Here is a 14,408-nt window from a genome sequence, read left to right as displayed (position 1 = left end):
CAGCTCTTCGCATCAGGTGGCCAGAGTATTGGAGTTTCAGCTTGCATCAGTCCTTCCAATGAATATTTAGGGTTGATTTCCTTGAAGATTGACTGGTTTGATCTCCTTTCAGTACAAGGGGCTGTCAAGAGTCTTCTCTAGCACCACAGGGCAAAGGCATCAATTCTTTGGTGCTCAGAGTTTTTTATTGTCCAGCTCTCACATCTGTACAAGACTCCTGGAAAAACCATAACCTTGACTAAATGGACCTTTGTTGGCAAAGTAATGTCTCTGCTTTTGAATATGCTGTCTAGATTGGTCATAACTTTTCTTCCAAGGAACAAGTGTCTTTTAATTTCATGCCTTCAGTCACTGTCCACAGTGATTTTGGAGTCCAAGGAAATAAAGTCTCTCACTGTTTTCCATTGTTTCCCCATCTATTTGCCGTGAAGTGATGGGACTGGATGCCATAATGTTAGTTTTTTGAATGTTGAGTTTTAAGTCAGCTTTTTTACTTTCCTCTTTACCTTTATCAAGGGGCTCTTTATTCTTCTTTGCTTTCTGCCATAAGGGTGGTTTCATCTGCATATCTGAGGTTATTGATTTCTCCCAGTAATCATTTTTTAAATTTAATTTCTAATTTTTAAAAGTTTATTTTTCATTGAAGGATAATTGCTTTACTGATACCAGTAATCTTGATTCTGGCTTATGCTTCATCCAGCCAAGCATTTCACATGATGTACTCTGCTTATTTATAAATTAAATAAGCAGGGTGACAATATACAACCTTGATGTATTCCTTTCTCAATTAGAACTTTTAATTTTTATTAATCTTTTGCTTTTCTAGTACTTTAGGCCCCAGTAAATAATATTAAACCTATCTAGATGGAATTTAAAATGTTTCCTTTTATTTCTTAACTATTCATGTAATATAACAGCTTTAGACATGAGGTTAGTCTGTTCTTTACTGAAGCCATGCATGAGAAAGATGTAAAAATACAGAGATACAAGGTAAGAACACATATAGGTGAATTTCTGTCCCAACTCCCTCTATGTTTATTTTATAGTTTACTTAATTGCATTTATCATTAATGCCAACTCTCTAGAATGTAAACTGCCTAAAGGCTGGATAGCAACACTGTTTTGATTATTCTAACCTTAAAATAAATTAGTACCTGATAAAACTACTCTACTCTCATTACATTTATTTTACAGAGGATTCTTAGCTTTTAATTTTCCATTGGAACTTTAGGATCACTTTGTTTATTCTTTATTGATATTTTTACTGAGGTCATATTATGCATGTAGATTTGTTGCATACCATATATATCTTTATGATATGCCTGTTGTGATCTTCAGGAATCTTTTAGCAATTTTGTTAGATAGGTCATTTAGTGGTTCTTTTATTTCCCTATCTGTAAAATGAAGAGATTATTTCAGGGGCTTTTAATTTGGGATGCATGTCTTTCTAGGGATCTCTATAAATTGTCATTGTTTAGTTGCCAAGTTTAGTTGCTAAGTTGTGTCTGACTCTTTTGTGACCCCATTTATTGTAGCCCGCCAGGCTACTCTGTCTATGTGATTTTCCAGGCAAGAATGTTGGAGTGGGTTGCCATTTCCTTCTCTAGGACATATTCCCAGTCCAGGAATTGAACCCAGCATCTCCTCTATTGTCAGGCGAATTCTTTGCCACTGAGCTACCAAGAAAGCCCTCTCTATGAATTACCTTAGATTATATGTGAAATTATTCTTTGTATGTAATTTGTGCTGAGTTAGGAATGTAATGTACATGCCATAGTCTAATTTTTAGGGCAGCTTATCTCAGATGCTTTTCTAATTTTTGAAATATGTGGTTGAGTTATTTGAGCTGGCTTCTCCTTGCCCTTCTTCCCCCCAGCCAAGTCTTAGTAATTTGCAAATGGATGACCAGAATCCTGTGGTCCTTTTCCTTTCGTGTCATCCTATCCCTTTCCCTCTTGTCCTGTTCTGCCCCCTCTCTTTTTTTCAGCATATAAGAACTCTGTTTTTAGTCATTTAAATTTGGTAGTAGGGGAATCACACAGAGGGCATCTGGGATGCTGATAATATTTTGTTGCTTGATCTGGTTGCTGCTAGCATGGATGTGTTGAGTTTGTGATACTTTATTGAGCTGAACACTTTGCTTTTGGGCAATTTTCTGTCATTTCAATGAAGATTTTTTTTTTTAAGTTGAGGTAAAATAAAATTTGGAGATGCTATTTTATCAACAGTTTCTATAGTTCTATTTGACTATCCTATTTATTGCCATAACATCTTGTTTCACTAATAAATATTTAACCTTCTTACTCATTCAGAACTGTTGGGTTCCTGGAAGAAAAAATCTGTGACCTGTGAATTGCAAATGCAAACACATTACTTCCTGCCATTTTTCCTTTGGAGCCATACTGATTGTCTATAAGCCCTCTCTGTTCACCTGAGGAGAGATCTTTAGAACCTGATTGTATGTAGTCTCATTTGTCATACCTCCTGACAATATGCTCAACCCACAGAGCTTTGCATGCCTAGCCTAGCTCCTTCATTTCATTTGGTCTGTAGCCCAGATGTCAAGTCTTCAGAAAGGCCTTCTCTGACAAACCCAATTTAAAGGTGCCTAATGGACCCGTTCTATAAATCATGCTGTGGTATTATTTCATAGAGCTTATTTTTCATATTAATTTGTTTCTCTATCCTCTGCCTCAACCCTCTTCTCCCCTCGATAGAAAGTTAGCTATATGAGAGCAAGGCCTCTATTCCTAAGGCCTAAGTACCAGGCATATAGTGGTTCTTAAAAACATGTTTGAAAACTGGGATTGTTAAATGAGTTCTGTTTTTTCTTTAATTGGATGCCCTTGAAATCATTTTTGGAATTCTACTATTAGATTAAATCTTTGTTTCACCAAACCTTTATCGAGCACTTCCTAGGTAATATGTAAGATGCTTTAGTTCCCCATATTATTTCTCAGACTAAAATGCAAAAACCAATTTTGTTTGTTTATCTCATAGTGTCTTATCGGAGAAGGAAATGGCAACCCACTCCAGTATTCTTGCCTGGAGAATTCCATGGACAGAGGAGCCTGGTGGGCTCTAGTCCATGGGGTCGCAAAGAGTCAGACACGACTGAAGTGACTTAGCACACACGTATAGTATCTTATAGTTATTTTTGTAACCTCAGTTTCTAAGTTGCTTAGACCATTCTTGCTGTTCCTTCACCTTTGTTCCAGGTTGAAATGTTATTCCTCAAAGCCATTTGACACTGACCTGACCTGCCTCTTGAGAAACCTTTATGCAGGTCAGGAAGCAACAGTTAGAACTGGACATGGAACAATACACTGGTTCCAAATAGGAAAAGGAGTACCTCAAGGCTGTATATTGTCACCCTGCTTATTTAACTTCTATGCAGAGTACATCATGAGAAACGCTGGGCTGGAGGAAGCACAAGCTGGAATCAAGATTGCCGGGAGAAATATCAATCACCTCAGATACACAGATGACACCACTCTCATGGCAGAAAGTGAAGAAGAACTAAAGAGCCTCTTGATGAAAGTGAAAGAGGAGAGTGAAAAAGTTGGCTTAAAGCTCAACATTCAGAAAACGAAGATCATGGCATCTGGTCCCATCACTTCATGGGAAATAGATGGGGAAACAGTGGAAACAGTGTCAGACTTTATTTTTCTGGGCTCCCAAATCACTGCAGATGGTGACTGCAGCCATGAAATTAAAAGATGCTTGCTCCTTGGAAGGAAATTTATGACCAAGCTAGACAGCATATTCAAAAGCAGAGACATTACTTTGCCAACAAAGGTCCGTCTAGTCAAGGCTATGGTTTTTCCAGTAGTCATGTATGGATGTGAGAGTTGGACTGTAAAGAAAGCTGAGCGCTGAAGAATTGATACTTTTGAACTGTGGTGTTAGAGAAGACTCTTGAGAGTCCCTTGGACTGCAAGGAGATCCAACCAGTCCGTCCTAAAGGAGATCAGTCCTGAGTGTTCATTGGAAGGACTGATGTTGAAGCTGAAACTGCAATCCTTTGGCCACCTCATGTGAAGAGCTGACTCATGAAAAGACCCTGATGCTGGGAAAGATTGAGGGTAGGAGAAGAAGGGGACGACAGAGGATGAGATGGCTAGATGGCATCACCGACTTGACGGACATGGGTTTGGGTGGACTCTGGGAGTTGGTGATGGACAGGGAGGCCTGGCGTGCTGCAGTTCATGAGGTTGCAAAGAGTCAGACACGACTGAGCAACTGAACTGAACTGAAATGTTCTTCACTCTCCATTCAGTAGTTCTTTTGAATTCATTTCTTTCGTAAACAGAAATCGTCTAAGAATGCTTTCTGTTTCTACATTCATGCTTATAAGCACTTCAGTTAAATTATGTTAGATTTAGGGGAGAATTTTAAAAGTTTCTTTGATTTTACTTAGATTTTGTGTACCCTATCTGAAGTTCTTAAGTTCCTATTTCCCTTTAAATAAAGATTTGAACTTTTAGGTGTACTGAAAAGTGAAAGTGAAAAGTGAAAGTTGCTCAGCCCTGCCTGACTCTGAGACCCCATGGACTATCCAGTCCATGAAATTCTCCAGGCCAGAATACTGGACCAAGTAGCCACTCCCTTCTCCAGGGGATCTTCCCAACCCAGGGATCGAACCCAGGTCTCCCATATTGAAGGCGAATTCTTTACCAGCTGAGCCGCCAGGGAAGCCCTTTTAGGGTGTAACTTTTTTTTTTCCTAACTTTTTTCATTCTATGATAAATATGGAAATGATATTTGGATGGAAAACAGAAGCAGCTGAGGAGGCTGCTCAGACCCTGCCTGTCTATCTGTGTGAGGACTGAGGCAGTCTACCTATCTCTACACTGTAATCTGTTGATCTGATGTTTGGAGGCTCTGCTTTAAGGGTAGATAGACTTAAGTAGTATGTGAGCACTCTGTTTTATTTTTGTGTGTTTGTGTATATTTTTACTTAAGAAAGAGTTATAACTTTCATTAGATTCTGAAAAGGGTCTATTAGCCAAAATAGGTTAAGAATGAATGTTCAAACTGTGGAACTAAAGCCAAATGAATGGCATAACTTACTGTTTATTTTGGGGGTAGGTTTTTTCCTTTTGATTACACAGTATACATATATTTATCTCACAGATTTTAAACATTGTAGGTACAATTAATGTAGACAGTAAAAGTATGCTGTATCCCATTTTCAGTTAATTTCTACCAAGTTTGGTGTACATTTTTCTAAATATTTTTCTTCTTACAGATGTTATTTTCTTTTCTATTCTTTTTCCAAAATTTTATTTATAAAAGAGATTATTTTATATATATGTACATAGATATGTATGTTGTACAATTCTTTTCTCACTTATTTTAAATATAATTCCACTTCAGTACTTGTTGATCTACCTCATTCTTTATAACAAATTCAGTGTTTTTTATTGATCTACAAAATTTTGGTTAATCTTTATTCTATTACATGAGTAATTCCTAACTTTTTTGCATTACAAACTGTGGTACAGTGAATATATCTGTAGATATATTCTTGCAAATTTAGAATTATTTCTGTCTAGTTACAAGAAATAGAAATGCTTAGCTAAGGTTACGAATACCTAACGTGTTAATGCTGCGCTGGGCTTATTTGTTGCTCATTTGTGTCTGACTCTTTGCCACCCATAGAATGTAGTTTGCCAGGCTCCTCTGTCCATGGGCTTCTCCAGGCGAGATTACTGGAGTGGGTTGTCATGCTCTCCTTCAGGGGACCATCCCAACCCAGAGCTTAAACCCACGTCTGCTGCATTGCAGTCAGATTCTTTACCGTCTGAGCCACCAGGGAAGCCCAAAGTATTAATAGATATTGTTAAAATGTTATCCCAAACTGGATCTATTTACTCTTCCATGTGTATGATAACAATTTTCTGAACATGCTTTCCAATGAGTTAATGAAGTGAATTTTCCCTAATCTGCAAGATGAAAAAACATTTTTATGTTATCAAAAATTTCAGCCATACACAAAGGTAAAGATAGAACTTTGAACCCATCATTAGACTCAGTGTTTATCAAGATTTTTGACTCATTTGCCTCCTTTGCCTCTTTTTTCTGTTTTGCCAAAGTGTTTTGAAACAAATCCCAAACGTATTTGATCACCCCCTGGTATGCTTCAGTATTCATGTTTAAAAAAATGTATTTTCTTTCTTAAAAAAATTTTTTAGCCCTTTAGTGGAGAAAATTTCATACAGGTCTAAAAGCAATGGGTGTAACTTAATTGATACAATATTTTATTAGGAAAAAACTCCTTTGGTGATGTTTTGTTAAGGACCAATTAAAACTACATTCTTTTTTCTTGATGTCTTAAAAATCTGAAAGTGGTGGTTCTTTATTGGCTTTGACATTGGCCCACATTCTGCTTAATAAGTATAATATAACAAAACCCCTTATCAGTCTCCCAGTTTCTACAGTTAACAACTCAAGCTGGGCTTGGTATACTCCTACTTATTTTCCTTCACACAACCAAATTATTTTGAAGCTAGTCTCATACTTGTAGCATTTTATTCATAAACATTTATATAGAGAAATCTAAAAGACAAGACTGTCCTATTCAGTGATAACCACAATGCTGTTGTCATACCTAAACAAAGTTAATTCCTTATTACTGTTAAATATCCATGAACATTTTCTTACATAACCATAATGCCATTATCTTACCTAATAAAATTATTTAACAAACTAGTACTCAGTTCTTTTTTTTTTTTTTGTACTCAGTTCTTAATTGGACTTCTGTTTTCTAAAACATGCCTTTCTCAGGTTGGTTTAGGTTAGAATCCGTTCGCATGTGACATTTGGCTGCTGGGTCTCTCAAGCTCTTTAGCTGGTGCTTCTTCTCCCTCCTTTTTCTCTCAGCCACTGACAGGTTGCAGTGATCAGCTGCAGTGGAGTCGCTTGTCCTATATAATGTTCTAGTTTCATGAGTTTTCTGTTTGCTTTCTTATGGTGTCATTTAACTTGTTTCTTTATCTCTTAGCTCTAGAGACTTCACTGCTTAGCTCTAGTGTCATTTAGGTTCAACTTGTTGGTAAAAACTCTTGTATATGGCACTGTGTACTTCATAAGCATCATAGCATCTGATTTTTTTTTTCCCTCCTCTGGTGATACTAAGATTGATATCGATGTAACAGTCTGTTCTCTAAGTGGAAAATTTTCTTTAAGCCTTTCTTTAATGACTCTATTGCATGGGCCAGTTATTTTATAGGTATCAAAAAATGGTGCTTTTCTAATTGCTCATTTTTGTTTTAATAAACTTCATTCATTTGATTATTGCAGAACTTGAACATCTTTTCATATGTTTGTTGGTCATTCACTTCTTTTGTGAATTGCCCATGACCTTGGTTGATTTTTTTATGAATTATTTTTTTAACCCATTTTTCAAGAGTTTAAAGATCATATATATCAATCTTTTATATGTTATAAATATTTTTTCCAGTTTGTAATTGTTTTCTGCATAGAAACTTTTAATTTGTGTAGCCAATTTTTATCTTTCTTCTGTGACTTTTGGTTTTAAATCTTACTTTGACTTCTGTTCTTTGAGATAATATAAGTAATATTTTATTTTCTTCCTGGTAAATTTTTTCCTGCTTGATTTTTCATCTGTGTGGAATATAGTTTGTATATGGTATAAGATAAGGATCAAATTTATTTCCTGCATGTAATCAATTAGTCCTTTAGCAATTTATTGAAAATCTTCTACCCCCCTACATTAATTGACTTAGGTATTACATAGTCTGTTTCTGCAATCCATTGTGGTTTATTGATACCATATTATCACAGATTTTATTTTGTTTTTATTAAACAAAATTTTTATTGGAGTATAGTTGACAGCAAAGTGAATCAGTTATATATATATGCATATATCCACTCTTTTTTTGGTTCTTTTCTCATATGGGTCATTATAGAGACATTACTACATAAATTAAATTATATTGGATTTGTCCTGTTTTAAAGTGTAGGTCACTGTCATTAATCATTTTGTCAGACGTTTTACTTATTTTCTTTCACACATATGATTTTCCATTTGAACTTTAGAATTAGTTTGTGATTAGTCCCATTGAAATTTAAATCTAATGTCATTGCGTTTGGTGAGAGAGACTTTTTTTTTTTTTTAAAGGTTTTTCCATTTGGGAATGTGGTTTTTCTCTATTCTCTATTTTTAATGTTTTTCAGCTAAAATAGTTTCTCCATCTGTTGTAATAAGTTTCTTTCTAGGTATGTTTTATGTTTAGTGTGTTTACTTTGTGTTTGGTCACAAAATATCTTATTTATGACTATTCAGATTATAAATATAAAATAGTTTACTTCAGTTTTGCTCAGATATACCAGTTATACTTTAAAATTAGTATAAATAAGATCAGAAGAAATGTGCATACTTAAGTGTATATACTTTTCAAATAAACTTTAAGTATTTGTATCACTTATCTATTCATTAATGCAATAAGTTCAAAATAGTTAAAGAATGAAAAATGCAAGTTTTTAAAATAGTTCCAAGTTATAATTCCCAAGTTTGGGAAATAATCAATTTATACTTAATGATTTATAATGAGTGAAAGTAATAAATTAATCCTTGAAACTAATAAATTGCAGTTAAAAAGTATAAAGTTGGTAATGAGATTTTCTTTTTGTATTCTAGTTGAAATGTAACTGGTATGATGTTTTACTAGGAAGAAATCTTCCTCAGTGCCAATTTTTATTTAAAGACCAGTTAAAACTATATTCTTTTAACTTGGTGCCTTAAAATCATAAAAAGAGTAATATTCCTTTTGATATTGACCCACATTCTTTTTATGGATATTGTAAATAGAATTAATATATTCATAGCAGATTTGACAGCACCATTAATTATTTTTTCTTTTTCCTATTACAGGTTTTGCAAAAGGCATCAAATTAAATCAAGTTCAAATATTCCCTGTGTCCCCAAAGACTTACTGATGATGTCTGAATTTGTTCTTCCAAGATTTATTTTTTGTCTTATTCAGTATTTAAGAGAAGGCTATAATGAACCAGGTATGTTTAATCTACTTTTTGTTAGTACTCTTTTTAAGTTCTCAATTAACAGAGTTTAACGTTAACAATGAGGTGAATTTTTTCAGATACCTTTTTTTTTGGCTTAATGTTTTTTATGTGATGACTATGATATACTAAATAAAAGCACACTAAATATCAATTATATGACTCATAGATAACCTTGTAGTCGGCACAGTGTGGCAATCTCTTTTGCTCGGTTGTAAATGTCTCTGATCAAACTTATTTGGTCTTCTGCAGAAGAGGAAATAATTATTTTATGGGATTGAAGTGATTTGATTTGTGATTGTATTGTGATAGAGCAGAATTAAGAAGTCCTGAAAGTGTTTGACTTTAACTTAGATTTTTAGGAGATAAACTATTTCAGCAATCTCTCTCCCTCCTCCTTTTTTTGTAGAGGTATATATATTTATTCCCCTCTGTACATAACAACTTAGGGAACAAATTGCTTATTCCCATATTATTGGTAGAATGTATCTCTGTGAGTATCCTGATTGTATTGAAAAGAGAAAAGAAACATGCAAGTTACTGATATTATTCTTACTTTTTAAGATGTAGTCACAATCTTGATTAATATGCTTTAGTTAAATGTCTCGATTTAGATATCATTTATTAAAGTTCTTAATCTGACATTGTGAATTACAGATATCAATTAGTGGTATGAACCAAACATTAACTTTTTATGATGTCTTTTGCCTTTCTAGAGATATTTGCATTTTTACCATTTAAGGGACTGCATTTGCATTACTTTTAGAGCTTTTAAATTATTTAATACTGTAAGTAATTTAAAATCCAATTTGAAACTATGGCACACATGTTTTATCTTCTCTCTTGCATCTAGAAGTGTGAAGAATTACAGTATCGTCATCATTTCTAAAACTGTTATGTTATTTGCATTGTGAGCAAATACTTACAGTTCCTCACTTCTACATTTTAAGCAGAATATACAGTCTTTTGTCAAATACTTCTGGTATGCATTAAAATAGGGAAAGGAATATTGTTTTGATTTAGTCCCAAACTGCTTTCTCTTTGGAATGAAGGAACTGGAGACCAGCAGTGTTATTGAAATTTCCTTCCATTTTATTTCACATATGTTAGTTAACAGATTTTTTTGGATATTAACATTTTATGCTGCAAGTGTCCTATTTTAGAAAAATAATAGGTAGAAATCACATTATACAAATCTTAAAGCTTACCATTAGTTTAATCAAAGAGTAATTAATATGAGTATATATTATATTTTCCTTGGTGACACTTAGCAGTTACAAGAGGTGGATGACATAGGTACACAGCTTTGATAATTATGTTACCATTATCCGAAAGCATAAAGGAATGAATGGAAGCACTTTTTTTGTTTTAAGATGAATTTTGTGAACTTAGGTTCTGAACTTTTTCGCTCTGTATTACTGCTTGTACTCAGCATTAATTTCTTATGTCTGTGCAGAAGTAAACTACCACATTCATTTGTGCATAGATCATGGTTTGAAATTAAAGAGAAAAAAGAAAGATTACAGAGAGTACTTGAAATCATCTAATCTGAGATAATGGAAGCTGAGATAATTTTATGGTTTGACAGTTACCTGGAGTTCTGTTTTCCATTTCACTTTACCATCCTTTCTGTCAGAGCTTGTGTTAGAGGCCCTGGAAATCAAAAACAAGTGTTAATTAAATTTCTACTATGTTTTGACATAAGTCATTGGGAGAATAGAAAGAAGAATAATACACAGTATGGTTTTCCACTGAGAAAGTAAGGTTTTTGGTTTGGATTCCATGACTCGGAGTTATCTGGAATTTTATTCACAGATTATCTTTGAACTAGGTTGGGGTTCCTTGGGGATAGGAACTGTGTCTTACTTAGTTTTGCTTCTCAGTGCTTGTCATATAGTAGATACTTAATAAGTGTTTAAGGAACTTGATGTCTCCTTTGGGCACACAGGCCCCCTGTTAGCTCCCTTATATGCATTCTTCTTTTAACCGGTTACGATTAAGCTCTAAATCTCTCTCTTCATTTCTTTCTTTTAGGCCTCAGTTTTTCTAAGACATCTTTTTTTTTCTTTTCCTCTTAACTATTCTTTTTAAGTTGCTGTCCAGATTTCTAGATTTCTTCTATTCCCCTCTATCAGCATATCTTGCCTGGTATTTTAAAATTGTTCTGGTGAAAACATCCGTATTTTTCTAATTAGTTGCTTTGACCTTTAGCTAACATGAGTCTTTATTTTTGGAATATGATAAAGAATGGATTATTTGCTACACAGATTTTAATTTAGAACTGACATATGTTTGTCCTGGTAGTCTTATAATATCTGAATATATTTGATTTCTGTCTTGTTTTGTTTTAGAGAGTAATCTTAGCTTTTTCTTAAACTCTGTTCATCTAATTTTGAGATGATCTTTTGATTACATGTATATATCTGTAAGCATAGAACCCTAAGTTGAATGCATTTTACACAGATTAAGTGATTAATACTTTATGAGTGAGTGTGTGAGTGAGTGAAAGTCACTTAGTCATTTCTAACTCTTTACAACCCCATGGACTGTGGCCCACCAGGCTCCTCTCTCCATGGAATTCTTTAGGCAAGAATACTGGAGTAGGTTGCCATTTCCTTCTTCAGGGGATCTTCCTGACCCAGGGATTGAACCCAGGTCTCCTGCATTGTAGACATATTCTCTACTGTCTGAGCCACTTGGGACATCTAGTACCTTATGAAGTCATCTCTTTTCTCCATCAGTCTTTTCTCAGAGGACTGAATTCCTAAACAAGTCTACCCTAGCTGGGTGCTGAGTAGGTGCCTGCTTTCTGAAGAGTTCTTAAATTAACTTTTTGGTTATAGAATGCTGTTATCTAAGTTACTGTGTTTTTAAGGGAATACAATATTATTCTTAGCAAAATATATTAAAGAAAATTGATTGCATTTTTTTTTTTTTAGCAGCTGATGTTCCATCAGAGAAAGACCTTAATAAAGTCCTTCAGCTTTTGGAACCTCAAATTTCCTTTTTAGAAGATCTAACTAAAATGGGGGGAGCAATGCGGTCTGTTCTTACTCAGGTTTTAACAAACCAACAAAACTACAAAGATCTGACTTCTGGTGAGTAAAATTTCAAAGAGAAGAAAGTTAAAATTTACTTATGTTACTGTAATAATGAAAAATTATGTATTTTAAAATTTAAAAGTAAAATGTAGATTATTTTAGTAGAATGCTAAAGCTAAAAGTTATTAAGAATACTTCTTATATTATGGATAAAGAAACTGAACCCCAGAAAGATTAAATGACCAGTTTAAGACATCACGATTAACTGATTTTGGAGTTGGGACTAGAACCCAGACTTCCCAAGTTCGGTGTGACGTATTTGTAATTATACTCTACCTCCCTTTCTCCAAACAGTAATAGCCATCATTCTTGTGTCTTCATGTTTGGTATCCCTAAACTTTTGTGTGTATAACCTCGGATTTTATAGTGATGTAGAATTTAAGTTATGAAACTTAAAGTTGTTAAATATGTTTGTACTGTAATGTAAAATAGTTTTTACATCTTGGTAACTTAGCTCAAATTTATAGTTTGGTAAATATATCAATTACTTTAAAATCTTATGAATATTTTAAATAATGTTCTTTGTGCTTTTAAATAATATTTTTTATGAACAGCATATTTTGAAAATTGAAATTTATCTTCCTTCTTTAGAGTGGTGAAGTTTTTATGTGTATTGTTAATCATGTGTTATTTATAGATAGTCTTATCTGATTGGCTTTGGGCTATATATTAGAGCTTGGGTGGGGAAGGTACATAGTAAACCAAATATTCCTATCCCTGCCCTTACAAAACTTATGGTCTAGTGAGGGGAGGTGACATTAACAAAACCTCCATACCAAAAAATTGCTAGCCCTTATGTCATAACATAAAACCGGAAAAAAATGTGAGGCAATTGTTTTCAGACATTAGACAACAGGAAACACAGAACTATAAACCTTTTAGAGAAACGAAAAGCATGAGCTGGGCCTCACAATTCTCTGAATCTCTGTCTGGGGAAAATTTTTCTGACTGTAACGTGGAGGGCTTGCATTGAAGCAGAGTGTGGTGGTCCAGCTGAGTTAAGGGGGCAGAGGTCACAGTTTAGGGCACCTGTGGAATCTTTGGGGCAGAATAGCAAGTTTGTGGGTCAGATGTATGAGGAACCTGAAAGTGCTTGGCTGAGAACTGAGATACACATATATAGGATGAGGATGAGACTGCCTAAGACTTACTAAAGAGTGCTGTGGGGTTAATGGCAGATAGTAAAGATAAATATAATAGAGATAATGGAAATTAGGCAGTGTTGGGAGACACTGGAGTATCAGCTCAACTGAACTGGAGAGACCTTATTAATACACTAGGCATCAAGTTGACACACCAGAAGGCCATATACCTTAAAGTAAGTTCTACTCCAGGTCAGCCTTAATGAAGCCTAGAACCTTGACAGAGTTTGGAGATTATTCCTGCCAATTTATAGGGCTTTTAAAGAATCTTGAAAGTGAAAGTGTGAGTTGTTCCGTCGTGTCCGACTCTTTGCCACCCCATGGACTGTAGTCTGCCAGGCTACTCTGTCCATGGAATTTTCCAGGCAAGAATACTTGGGAAAGAAAGGGATTGGGTGGCCATTCCCTTGTCCAGAGAATCTTCTCAACCCAGGGATCAAAGCCGGGTCTCCTGCATTATAGGCAGATTTTTTACCATCTGAGCTGCCAGGGAAGCCCAAAGATCTTGGGCTTTCCATAAATTTGCCCCTTCAGTTCAGTTCAGTCACTCAGTCGTGTCTGATTCTTTGCGACCCCATGGACTGCAGCACTCCAGGCTTCCCTGTCCATCACCAACTCCTGGATCCTACTGAAACTCATGTCCACCGTGTCGGTGATGCCATCCAACCATCTCATCCTCTGTCGTCCCCTCCTCCTCCCACGTTCAGTCTTTCCCAGCATCAGAGTCTTTTCCAGTGAGTCAGTTCTTTGCATCAGGTGGTCAAAGTATTGGAGTTTCAACTTCAGCATCAGTTCTTCCAATAAATATTCAGGACTGATTTCCTTTAGGATGGACTGATTGTGTCTCCTTGCAGTCCAAGGGACTTTCAAGAGTCTTCTCCAGCACCACAGTTCAAAAGCATTAATTCTTCGGTGCTCAGTATTCTTTATAGTCCAACTCTCATTCCATACATGACTACTGGAAAAACCATAGCTTTGACTAGATGGACCTTTGTTGGTAAAGTAATGTCTCTGCTTTTTAGTATGCTGTCTAGGTTGGTCATAGCTTTTCTTCCAAGGAGCAAAGCATCTTTTAATTTCATTGCTACAGTCACCATCTGCAGTGATTTTGGAGCCCCCC

At 35.0% G+C, this 14,408-nt stretch overlaps 1 protein-coding gene across 1 annotated transcript in view; it reads left to right on the top strand.

The window, feature by feature from the left end:
* The window catches only part of UBR3 (ubiquitin protein ligase E3 component n-recognin 3), a 200,412-nt gene that overhangs the window by 29,871 nt on the left and 156,133 nt on the right, over positions 1–14,408 (top strand). Inside the window, exons 2-3 of the mRNA XM_069577308.1 lie at positions 8,900–9,039; positions 11,985–12,143. Coding sequence (XP_069433409.1) covers positions 8,900–9,039; positions 11,985–12,143 — 299 coding nt within the window. The remainder of the gene's footprint in view (positions 1–8,899; positions 9,040–11,984; positions 12,144–14,408) is intronic.

The sequence above is a fragment of the Ovis canadensis genome, chromosome 2 (genome assembly GCF_042477335.2).
Source record: "Ovis canadensis isolate MfBH-ARS-UI-01 breed Bighorn chromosome 2, ARS-UI_OviCan_v2, whole genome shotgun sequence".
In the NCBI taxonomy this organism is placed as follows: Eukaryota; Metazoa; Chordata; class Mammalia; order Artiodactyla; family Bovidae; genus Ovis; species Ovis canadensis.
This window is presented reverse-complemented; position numbering and strand designations above follow the sequence as displayed.